The following is a 13,392-nucleotide window of genomic DNA, read 5'->3' on the forward strand; positions in this document are numbered from 1 at the left end:
AAACATGTAGATTTCAGTCATCAGGAAATTTAAGATGACATTTATTTGATTAATATAAAACAGAAAATGAATGTCTCTCTTTGGCATAGGCCCTCCCTACCCCCATGCAGGAGGGGACTCAACAGGTGGAGGTGGGGTGGTGGAGGTTGCCGTGTTAGCACACTGAAACAGCAATGTGATCGATTGTGAGCAGACTTATAAAGCAATGGCTTACATGGACATTACACGGCTAATGGCGTGATGATATACAGCTGCTAGTCTTCCAGCTTGTTGGGTGATTGAAGGAGAGGGGTTGAAAAATAGGAGGGATTAGTGATGTCAGATGAAAAGAAAAGTAGTTTAGGAAATGTTTGCAAAAATGTGAGCAGCAAGGTGTTGTTAGAAAGTATGTTCAATTTTGACTATTTTGACAACATTATTTTAAGATTGTTCCTCACATTTACACAGTATTTGCATTATGTGAGCATTGTTTTCTATTTGTCTATAGAAATTGCAGATAGTAATACTGTGATGTCAAAATACTGACAAGGCCTTTGGTTGGTTTTCTGCATGTCACCAAATATTTTTCATTTTTTTCCCTCTCACCTCTAATTATCTCTTACCTTCCCTTCACCCTCCTTCTCTTGCAGTCGATTCTTATTAGAATTTATATTTTTTGCTATTTTCTTCCACATATTATTTTCCTCTGCATCGAGTCTCATTCAGTAACCCTGCATGTGCATGTTTTTTCCCTAAACATCCTGTGCAAACGTTTTGATGCAGAAATCATGATTCATCAATATGTTTGCACATAAATGTGTTTTTAAATTAAGAAAAAAAGAGAGCCAATTGAAACCACATTTATAAAAAAAAACCACACAGACTTTTTAAAGGAATATTCCGGTTTCAGTACAAGTTATGATTAATTGACAGCATTTGTGGTATAATGTTGATTACCACAAAAATGTATTTCTACTTGTCCCTTCTTTACTTATAAAAAAGGAAAACAAATTAAATAAACATTCTGTAACAGAGAGGCACTTGCAATGGAAGTCAATGGGGGGCCAATCCGTAAACGTTAAAATACTCACTGTTTCAAAAGGATAGCCATATTACATCAACAATATGCGTGTTAATATGATTCTTGTGTGATAAAATCGCATACTAACCTAATCTATGTGAAGTTATGTTCAACTTTACAACCTCGTTGCCATGATGACCATAAAAACGATGATTTAATCAAATTCAGAGCTCAAATAATACATGAGTTTTAACAAAATAATTCATGTAAGTCCTTTAATAAAATTATAAGCTTCAAATTTTTACCTTTTAAGCCTCCCAAAAATTGGCCCCCACATTTCCATTGTAAGTGCCTTTGTAACTCGTAATGTTCCTTTTAGTTCTAAAAGCATGGAATATGTTTTATACTTTTTCTAACTTTTGTTGTGCATGTAAGTACGCAACTTGTAGTCAATTATTAATAAATGAGACTGTTTTTCTGCAACTCTTTCTTTCTTTCTTTCATGATCAGTTTGCTCTCCTCCTTGGCATCGCTCCATCCTTTTCTCTATTTGCTCAGTAAATTTACCCAGCTGGCTGCTTTCGCCATCTCAAAGCACCACTGGAATGAGAAAGAGTGGTAGAGAAAGAGGAGTCTGCCGTTACCATGGTAACTAGCCCATGTAGGGAAATCAATGATATCACATAGCCAGCTGGCATGAGGCAAGAGAGACAGAGGAAATCATTGAGGGACCGGGCAGGGTGATGTTCAAGTCAACCTGAAATGGCATTCACAAACTATTTTACTTCCAGATTGTGACATATTTCAGTGAAACAGGATATTCGATGAAGAAAAATTGAGTTGTAGGATTGGATATTATTCTGTCGATCGGGACTTCATTAAAGTGGGTGTGGCTCAGAATGGAGTTAGAGCTGATTGTGAGTTTGCAGGGGATTGTGGAGGGCTGACCCCCCTCCTGAAACACCACCAGCACACAATTTTGAGGAAGCTTTTTGAATGGGACGTGGCGCCTGATAGTCAAGTTCACCCTCCAGAGCACCTTGATGTATTCCTATGGGGGGTATAGTAGGGTTCAAAACAGTGTTACTATGAATACATTGAAAAAGACACTCTATTGGCATAACATTAATATATATAAATAAATGATGAACTTTCACCTTTTGCTGACCCTTTATGCTTGGCAGAGCTAATGTGTGCTTCTAAATCACTTGGCGGGATTTACAAAGAGGGGTTAAAGCAGTGGTGGCTCGGTGGTTGAGGCTCAGGTTTACTGACCAGAAGGTTGGGGGTTCAAGCCCCAGCACCACCAAGATGCCACTGTTGTGTCCTTGATCAAGGCACTTAACTCCAGGTTGCTCCGGGGGGATTGTCCCTGTAATAAGTGCACTGTAAGTCACTTTGGATAAAAGCATCTGCCAAATGCGTAAATGTAGATGCACATCATAATGCAACTAAATTTAGAAATCCCGACCGTATGCATTTTTTAAGGTCCGAAAAAGAGGACATATGGTCTCCCTATTGTTATTTGCTACTATAGAGTGCAACAGTTTGGTTCTGAAAGTAAAAATCACATTCATTCTCTCCAGAGGTGAAATGATTTTTCACAATAACTTATAAAGGTTTACAGACAGACAGATCTACCAAGAGGTTCGAGGTTGTTAATCGATGGTATATGCTTCTTTTCAAGCCCTCGGTATGCCTTATTTCAACTACATTTTAAAAAAATCGTGTTTAATAGCCAAATTACTGTTGATTTGAAGATAGTCAGAGAACTGCGGGCAACAAAGTGCGCCAAAAGAGCTTTGCAGCGACCGTCCAAAAATGAACAACTTTAAATCAATACTTTTAATCAATAATTTTTTCATCGTTTTTAAATCGATTACGTCATTTGCAATAGCGATTGTAGTTCATTCCCTCATTAAAGATGGTAAGTCTTGTATGTTAAAGTATTTAAAAAAACTCGTTTTTGCGATTCACCTTGGAGCTGGTTGTTTGGTTTACAACTGTTTTATGAAATCTCTATGGAAGTAATAAATGGGAAAAACTCTTGGAACTATGTCGGCTGAAAAAGTGAAAAAGTATTGCCATAACCTTTATTACATTAAAGTTAAATGGTAGTAAACTATCTTCTGTGTTAACTATTCCCAAGATTTTACAAAGGATGCATTACCTACAAAAGTAGCTTAACACAATGTTTAAATTGCTATGTGCATATTGGTTCACATTAATCAATCGCCTGGCGGCCTTGGTGTCGTAAACCGTAAAGTCATTTCAGTGGCGGAGAAATTTTAATTTCATGTTGAATTTTCATGTTTGCCCTGAGATTGCTGTGGAAACCTATGTCATCGTAACAACTGTGTAGGTGTTTTTTATGGCATGCCAGTGTGGAAGCAGGTGTGGTCTGCCGCAGTGTCTCAGAGAGAGAGAGAGAGAGAGAGAGAGAGAGAGAGATAGTTTGTCTGTGAGAGTATGTTTGCAAGCCCGAGAGAGATACACTTAAATAATGGGAGAGAGACAGAGGGATTGAGAAAAAGAGAGGGAGAGAGATAGGAAGAGTGGAAGCTGTGTTTGTTTTCATCTCTTTTCTCTTCTTCCTCTATAGCTCACATACTAATCACATACTGTAACTGAAACCCTTCTTCTGTGGTTGAGAGTATGTCTCTGTGTGTTTTAATGTGTATTTGTGTGTATATTTACAGTACATGTGATGTGGATAAGTGCAGTGCTGCTCGCAGTATTGCTGGCCTGAGCGATTAGCTAAATAATTGCTGTCTCTAAACATACTGTACTGAACTACCTACCTAGACAGCATTTTTGGGCAGTATAAGCCCATTGGGATGTTCTGTTTGAATGTACCCAAAAAAAGGCTGTCTAGGTAGGTTGCCTTCTACGTTATGAGATGCAACCGAAATGAGACGTTAAAGAAGCACATCCTAAATTTTACATTCACTCTTTCTGAAATCTGACAAATATGGAAAATGGGGCTAGTTGTCACTTTTTACTCAAATGAATATTTCTAAGTATTGGTTTATTTGTGAATGGACATACCTTACAGGCACTTTCTTTCTTCTGAACACAAACAAAGATTTTAGAAGAATATCTCAGCTCTGTAGGTCTATATAATGCAAGTGGATTTTGGCCAGAACTGTAAAGCTCCAAAAGCACATAAAGGCAGCATATAAGTAATCATATAAGTAATCTCCAGTTGTTTAATCCATGACTTCTGAAGCTACATGATAGGTGTAGGTGAGAAAGAGGTCAATATTAAAGTCTTTTTTGACTATTAATTATCCTCCCTGCCCAGTAGAAGGTGATATGCACGAAGAATGTGAATCGGCTAAAAACAAAAGAAGAAGAATCTGGAAGTGAAAGTGAAAGTGGAGATTTATAGTAAAAAGGACTTAAATATTGTTCTGTTTCTCACCCACACCTATCATATCATTTCTGAAGACACAGATTTAACCACTGTAGTCATATGGATTACTTTTATGCTGCCTGTACATTTTGAGCTTTAAAGTTTTGGCAAGCATACAATTCGCATTGAACGGACCTGTAGAGCTGAAATATTCTTCTAAAAATCTTTGTTGGAGTTCTGCAAGAAATAAATCTGGGATGGCAGGAGGGTGAATAAATGAGAGAATCAATGGCTGTGGCTCAGTTGGTAGGTTAATTAGGTTGGCCACTAATTGCAGAGTTGGCGAATCCTGGCCCACATGAATCCACATGCCGAAGTGTCCTTGGGCAAGACACTGAACCCCAAGTTGCTCATATTTGCAGGCTACACAGGGACACAGTGTAAAGCACTTTGGTAACCGCTAAGGTTAATAAAGTCGCTATATAAGTAGCTATATAAGCAGACCATTTACCAGTTGTCCATTTGTGACAACCTTCCTGCAATTAAACAAGTGACTGTTAAAGGTAACATACAAAAATATCCAAACTTTGTAATCAAATAATGTAATTGATAAATTGTATGAATTTATGACATTTAAAACAAATGACAAGCTGCCCTGATAAAAAGCTTTCCCCAACCTGTCTTTCATGAAAAATATCTTTGTCTTAAGAAAACAGTCAATAAAAATCTGCCTTTCATAATATAGTAACATTGATAATGTACACTGTTTAATCCAACTGCTGTAACAAAATACGGCAATGTTTTTAAAAGCATTGTGTCTACAACTTGCTTGAATTTGTGACAGATCATGAAACATGACGTTATGGAGCCTTGGAAGGCTGTCTGAAACTAGTGTTCTTATAAGGTTAAAGGTTTAACTTATTACTGTTCTCTCTCTCTCTCTCTCTCTCTCTCTCTCTCTCTCTCTCTCACCCCTCTGTGCCAACTCCTCTCTACTACTCATTTTCCTGCTCACCCTCTTTATCTCTTAGCAACCACATTACTGGAGTTTTAAGGTGAATATGAGATGAGATCTTTTTGGATGTGTGTGTGTGCATGTTTATCTGTGTTTCTGCATGTTTGTGCATGTCCAAACACATTTACTTGAATTACCTTTAAGGGGAAATTCAGGTACAAAACAAAAGTAACATCAAACATAAAGTATGTCACGATGACTAAAAAACAAAACAGCATAAAATAAATGAAAAGTTATAATGAGATGGCTGCAAATGGAATCAGATGCATGAATGTTGTAAAAGATTTTGTGCAAAAATAAATAAAAAAGAGGATCCCATACCACCTGAGGACCCCTAGATTTATATAATGCAAAATTGACAAAATTTACTTTGCTTTTGTTGTAATTTTATGAATGGTTAAGGACGTTGATGGATGATTCGAAACTCTTTCCCCTAATTTGGTCAACAAAATATATTCAGATCAATTGTGCCTTTGAGCCAGACACAAATAATGTGCATCGCTTTGAATGAAAAGCATGTGCTACATGACAAGTGAAAACAACCTGGAAGTCTTTTGACAGCTTCAGGCATCTGGAAACGCATAACAATAATTTTGACTCACCCCTCCTTTTCTCCCCAAAAAACACAAAAAAAAAAACATCCAGTGAGGCACTTACAATGGAAGTGAATGGGGACAATGTTTGGAGAGTTCAAAGGCAGAAATGTGAAACTTTTCATTTGATAAATTAACTTACATTAAAGGGTTAGTTCATTTACACACCCTCAAGCCGTCCTAGGTGTATATGACTTTCTTCTTTCAGCCAAAAACAATCGGCAGGGCTGGACTGGTAATCTGGCATACCGGGCATTATCAACCACTTTTGGGCCAGTTGCTATGTAAAATCCCAGGCCGATATCTCTTCCCAGTCCAGCCCTGACAATAGGAGTTATATAAAAAAATATCCTGGCTCTTCCAAGCTTTATAATGGGAGTGAATGGTACCTTGAAATAAAAGCGCATCCATCCATCAAAAAGGTAATCCATACGGCTCCAGGGGGGTTAATAAAGGCCTTCTGAAGCAAAGCGATTCGTTTTTGTAAGAAAAATATCCATATTTATAAACTATAATCACTGGCTTCCGGTAACGGCCGTCCGCGCATTCAGTGGCTTCCTCTATCTTCTGCGCTTTCGCGTTCATCACTTCTCACCGAAGTTTACGCTACGCCTACTCGCGGGCGGCCATTACTGGTAGCCAGTGATTACAGTTTATAAACTTATAAATATGGATATTTTTCTTACAAAAACGCATCGCTTTGCTTCAGAAGGCATTTATTAACCCCCTGGAGCCGTATGGATTACTTCTATAATGGATGGATGGATGCGCTTTTTGTCAAGGTACCATTCGCTCCCATTATAAAGCTTGGAAGAGCCAGGATATTTTTTAATATAACTCTGATTGTGTTTGGCTGAAAGAAGAAAGTCATATACAGCTAGGATGGCTTGAGGGCGAGTAAATGATGGGATCATTTTCATTTTTGGGTGAACTAACCCTTTAATTCTTCTGTTTAAACTCATGTATCATTTGAGCTGTAAAGTTGTTTATATCATCATAGTTTTGGGTCGTATTAGGGTTTACGGTGTTATGCCGTAATTGTTTGTATTGCGGATATACTTTAAAAAAGTATTGTAACGTTTAAAGATTGGCCCCATTCACTTCTATTGTAAGTGCCTCACTGTAACCTAGAGGATTTTTAATTTTTTTTTTTAATTTACAACATTGACAAATTAAGATGGTGCTTACTCAAAATAATTACTTAAGAAAAAATCTACCATTACCTGTTAAAGGGTAACTAAACCCTAAACCAACTTTTTTAGTTAATGATCTGTAAGCATGGGGCTTTATTAGTACTGGTCATTGATTCAAGTAATTGTTTTGACATTTGTGTATAAAGTGTTTTAATTGTACAATATATGGTGTAAAAACGTCTGAGTGCTGCCCTCTTCAGGTTGAACGGTGGCTACTGCAGTTGAATTTTCCTATTGGCTGTTGCGGTACTTCGTGACGTAAGCGGTGACAGCTGACGTAAGCAGGTTCCAGCTCACCACGCCAGATTCATGTACATGTCGTCTTGCGACCGTGTGAGGAATAATAATAACATAGAATCTGACAGCAGCTGTCAATTAATCTGTCACTACGAGTCTCAGGTGCTAAATAAAGTTGCAACATTTGAAAAAGAAATATGAAAATGAGATCATATTGCCTCAAAATCAACCAATCAACCACACGCAAAGATCTCATTGAACAGGACATTTTTCAAGTTCATAGTGACAAACAGGTGTTTAGGAAAGTCCTGTGGTAGTTTATCTTGCTATTTAGTGTTTTGGGAGAAAATAAAATCAATGGAGCCTTTAGCCCTGTTGTTCCTTTTATAATAGCTCTATGATTTACTCATAATGCACCACCCCAGTGTTTTTTACAGTACGCTCATTCAGCCACATCACTGTGTATCACTGCCTAACTTCACGTCCTAGATTCAACTTTTTCTTCCCTAATCAATCGATCAAAAGACTTGAGGCCGAGGTGAACCGTTTAGCATCTGTATGACAGGTGGATCAATATTACATGAGCTGACTTCCTCGGTTTCCTCCCTGGTGCTATGTGTGACTATGCATTCCTGGGAGAAGTCAAGACATGGACCTCAATGAAAAACTCTACTGTGAAGCACTGACATTGTCAAGCTGCATGGAGCTGTCATTTCAGAAACATATGCAGACCCTGTCACAGACAACAAACCACTAAAGTCGCCGAGACTCCAGGAACAGTTACAGAAGATGCAGACTGTCTGCTCGGGTTAAGGGACTCCTACTAGATAACTATGCACCTGGGATATCCAGTAATACCTTGAGTTTAGGGACACGTTCATATGTAAAAGCTTATCTGAGGATAAGACAATTTTGTGAGGAATTGTACATACAAAACCATTTTTTTTAAACTAAAGCACACTAAGTGTTGTGTGTTGTTTTATTTGTGTTAAATCTGTATATGCTTTGCCTCTAGATTTGGTGCAAGAGTTGTTTAAGAGTTTCATGTTAGTCATTGGATGTGTGTTGGATAAAGGAGCAGTGTTGTGTGTGCAACACAAGTGAAGCTCAATCAACAGCATTAGTAGATTTTTTATTTTTTTTTGTAAACAAGATTACAACAGCATTTAAAAAAAATAAAAACAATGTGGGAATTTGTTTATATAAACCATAAAATAAATACATAAATGAATTAACTCGTACCTATTATTTTTAAAATAAAGCAAGTTGTAAGTGCCTTTCTTAAACAATGATTTTTGCTTCCTCTTGTTTTGTTTTTTTAAATGAGGGACGAGTCAATAATTTTTTGGTGGTAATCAAAATTATGCCACAAATGCTGTCAATTGCTTTTGATAAAAATATTAAGGAAACAAATTTATTAATGCTATTTTAAAACTATTTTATTTTGGGTTTAATAGAAGTTAAGGTCAATCGACACAAAATATAATTTCGACTCGCCCCTCCTTTTCTTTAAAAAAAGGAAAAATCGAGGTTACATTATAATGGAAGTCAATGGGGCCAATTTTTGGAGGGTTTAAAGGCAGAAATGTGAAGCTTTTAATTTTTAAGAAGCACTAACATTAATTCAATTAATTAAATAATTGTGCAGGGTTTATGGCAATACATTTTAATTGCAATGAAGTTGTACAAATGGCTAAAATTTTACACAGAAAAGGTTATCATGTTCACATCCTGTGGCTATATCTTTGAAACAGTGAATATATTGACGTTTACAGATTGGCACCATTTACTTCCATTTTTAAGTGCAAGTTGAAATTAATTTGGGTTGTGATCAACATTATGCCACAAATGCTGTTGACTGAGCTTAAATTTATTGAAACCAGAATATTTCTTGAAGCAAATTCAATAAATGCAATCCTTCCACTGTAGTCCCTGACAGTTGCTCAGCAAAAAAAAAAAAAAAACCCTGTTGTGGATGCTGTGAAGTGAAATGGTGAACCGATGTTTCATAGCGGTTACTATATTGTGGATTTAAGCATGGCTGGAACTGTACTGACCAATCAGCATCCAGGGACGAGACCAACTTATTATAGGCCAACATTTGTTTTAATGCAAATAAAGACGTGGTTGAGTAATATGTTTGCAAATAATTCAGGCTTTGTATATAAAACTAGCTCACTAATGTATCTGATGTTTTGAGAAATGTATCCAAAACCTAATCCAAAAAATGATTGTTGTCATTTAATACTCTCGCTGGTATAACATATTCAATGTATAATTTGACTGTTGTGAAATGCACTCCCTAGCTCTCCTGTCTGTCTGCATAAACACACACATTTCCCAATCGATACACATGCAGGATCATGATGCCGTCACTGCAATTCATTTATTTATTATAGGAAATTGAGGTTAATTCACTCATTGTGAAACGATTAACCAATAACCCGCAGAGACAGAAAAAGCGAGTGCAATATGAGGGAGTAAATGTGCAGAGAATTTCAGGTGGTGTTTTATTTAGATTTATGTCTATAGAGTGCATTGCTTTACTAAACTGCTAAGTTTATTTGGTTTGTGAGATTTGTGTATGTTTGAAACCGTGTGTGTGTGTGCGTGTGTGCGTGTGTGTGTGTTTGGGGTAAATTCTCCTGATTACATTTCTCACTGGAACGGTATTTCTGCACCGTTAATAACCATGAAATCTGGCAAATAGGGGCACAGCTGCCAACATCTGTCCCGTCAGTCATCACTTAACACAGTCTGACTGGCTAGAATGCAAATCAGTCAAACCTTCTTAGCCAATCAGAAATGCTGAGAAAGATTCATCTGACAGTATCCTTTCTCTGTTATGCACTTGCACAAATCAGACATCCGCATGCACTTTACTGAGATTTAAGGACAGCAGATATTAGTGTGAGTAGAAATATATTCCTTCTTGAAAGGGGGTGTGTGATTAAACTTTTGTGATGTTTGCATGCAGTTCGAAGCATGCAGATCCACTCATGTAAACACCTTAAACAGTGTTCTTTAATCGGGGGAGATACTTTTTTACAAGCTGATTTTTTACTTTTGGACCCCACCGTTTTCTTTCACTACTTTAGAGCAATACATATTCTGAAAAACACACACTGTCATTTTCCCTCCACTGTGTTTTGCCTTCCATCACAGAGGTTTTATTACCCTTGCAAAACTGCTAATTCTTCAACACGGGCTCCCTGCCAACCCTCACTGATGATCTGTCTGTCTCTCTCTCCCTCCAGGCGAGGACTCCTCGCGGCGCCGCGGGTGTACAGCAGCACCCGCTGGGCGAGCAGGTGGGCGGGCGAGTGTGTTATGCGTCTGCAGAGAGTTTGGAGAGCATGGCCGATGCTGAGATCCCGCTGGGCTTCAGTCGCTCCAACATACTCAGACAGAGTCTTCCACTCGCTCGATCACCCAGCCAAGCTAAACTGAGAGCACCAGGTACGACACATCCAGTTGCACTTTTAAAGGGGTTGTATTCTAAATTTTGTTGCATGTCATTTAGCACACAAACGCTGTAATTTTGCATTGTGACGTTATTTTCATGACAATTAAGAAAATAATAATAACTGTATTACAATGCTTTTTTTTTTTTTAAACCTAAACAATCAAATGAATCAAATTCATTCTAAATCTGTTAAACTCCGAAATCAGAAATCAGAAGGGTCAGAAATTAAGGAGGGCTTGGGACAAAGTTGCCAACAAAAATGTCTCAGAAATTCAAAATGCTGGGCCAAAAAACTGCCATTGTAATATTTTCTTTTAAATTACATTTAATGCTTTTAATTATTTGTAACAGCTGATATAAGCTGGTCCATGTTATATATATATATATATTATGGCATAAAATATTAGTTTAATTTTAGGGTGTGAGGTAAATACATCCTCAAACTTGAAATTGTGTATTATATAATTGACTAAATTGAAATCAACGGATGAGACATAGTTTATTTTTAAATGGCCCTCAGACATGTAAAAATGTCTTTCAAAATAAAATCCAGGGGGCAAATAGAGTAGTATATGACATATATACACTCACCTAAAGGATTATTAGGAACACCATACTAATACTGTGTTTGACCCCCTTTCGCCTTCAGAACTGCCTTAATTCTACGTGGCATTGATTCAACAAGGTGCTGAAAGCATTCTTTAGAAATGTTGGCCCTTATTGATAGGATAGCATCTTGCAGTTGATGGAGATTTGTGGGATGCACATCCAGGGCACGAAGCTCCCGTTCCACCACATCCCAAAGATGCTCTATTGGGTTGAGATCTGGTGACTGTGGGGGCCATTTTAGTACAGTGAACTCATTGTCATGTTCAAGAAACCAATTTGAAATGATTCGAGCTTTGTGACATGGTGCATTATCCTGCTGGAAGTAGCCATCAGAGGATGGGTACATGGTGGCCATAAAGGGATGGACATGGTCAGAAACAATGCTCAGGTAGGCCGTGGCATTTAAACGATGCCCAATTGGCACTAAGGTGTCTAAAGTGTGCCAAGAAAACATCCCCCACACCATTACACCACCACCACCAGCCTGCACAGTGGTAACAAGGCATGATGGATCCATGTTCTCATTCTGTTTACGCCAAATTCTGACTCTACCATCTGAATATCTCAACAGAAATCGAGACTCATCAGACCAGGTAACATTTTTCCAGTCTTCAACTGTCCAATTTTGGTAAGCTCTTGTAAATTGTAGCCTCTTTTTCCTATTTGTAGTGGAGATGAGTGGTACCCGGTGGGGTCTTCTGCTGTTGTAGCCCATCCGCCTCAAGGTTGTGCGTGTTGTGGCTTCACAAATGCTTTGCTGCATACCTCGGTTGTAACGAGTGGTTATTTCAGGCAAAGTTGCTCTTCTATCAGCTTGAATCAGTCGGCCCATTCTTCTCTGACCTCTAGCATCAACAAGGCATTTTCGCCCACAGGACTGCCGCATACTGGATGTTTCTCCCTTTTCACACCATTCTTTGTAAACCCTAGAAATGGTTGTGCGTGAAAATCCCAGTAACTGAGCAGATTGTGAAATACTCAGACCGACCCGTCTGGCACCAACAACCATGCCACGCTCAAAATTGCTTAAATCACCTTTCTTTCCCATTCTGACATTCAGTTTGGAGTTCAGGAGATTGTCTTGACCAGGACCACACCCCTAAATGCATTGAAGCAACTGCCATGTGATTGGTTGATTAGATAATTGCATTAATGAGAAATTGAACAGGTGTTCCTAATAATCCTTTAGGTGAGTGTATATATATATATATATATATATATATATATATTAGGGCTGTGAATCGATTAACATTTTTAATCAAATTAATTACATGTTGTCCCGATTAATTAATCGCATATACAAATATTTGCTGAGAAAGCCCCTCATATAACAATAATTCAATATATAATGATGAAATAATTATACATAGTTATCTTTAAATATATATATATATATATATATATATATATATATATATATATATATATATATATATATATATATATATATATACAGTATATATATATATATATATATCTTTCTTGTGGTAGAAGAGTTCATCATTGATAAGACAAAAAGCGGCTTTAGAATACAATGTATTGTTTACTACCATATTATTGATCATAAGTCAATCATTGACACAGTTCACAGCAATCCATTTCACAAGTGAATTTGTCAATCAGTTCGAGATTCATTGTGAGGGCTTGTTTAAGGACACCTGCGTCAGACATGCTTGTGTAGCGTCTCGGGTGCGTTTGTAAACCTAAAATGTTTAGGTCACTGTGAATATAGTTAAATATAGTTTAATACTCAATCTTTAAACACATCTTGAGATCTCTTAGTTCGGATTTGCGCTTCATCAAGTGTTTTGAACGCAAGAACGTAACGCATGTTTGTGTTGTTCTGCCTACTGAAGTGTTTTCTTCACTGTATAAACTGTGTGCGTTCATACAGCTGAAGTTTCACTTACTGCCCTCTGGGTAA

The 13,392-nt window shown here is 37.5% G+C and overlaps 1 protein-coding gene across 1 annotated transcript in view; it reads left to right on the forward strand.

Moving 5' to 3' along the window:
• LOC127635035 (SRC kinase signaling inhibitor 1-like) overlaps nt 1–13,392 on the forward strand; it is a 56,061-nt gene that overhangs the window by 22,926 nt on the left and 19,743 nt on the right. Inside the window, exons 3-4 of the mRNA XM_052114827.1 lie at nt 5,387–5,410; nt 10,651–10,852. Coding sequence (XP_051970787.1) covers nt 5,387–5,410; nt 10,651–10,852 — 226 coding nt within the window. The remainder of the gene's footprint in view (nt 1–5,386; nt 5,411–10,650; nt 10,853–13,392) is intronic.

The sequence above is a fragment of the Xyrauchen texanus genome, chromosome 42 (assembly GCF_025860055.1).
Source record: "Xyrauchen texanus isolate HMW12.3.18 chromosome 42, RBS_HiC_50CHRs, whole genome shotgun sequence".
Classification (NCBI taxonomy): Eukaryota; Metazoa; Chordata; class Actinopteri; order Cypriniformes; family Catostomidae; genus Xyrauchen; species Xyrauchen texanus.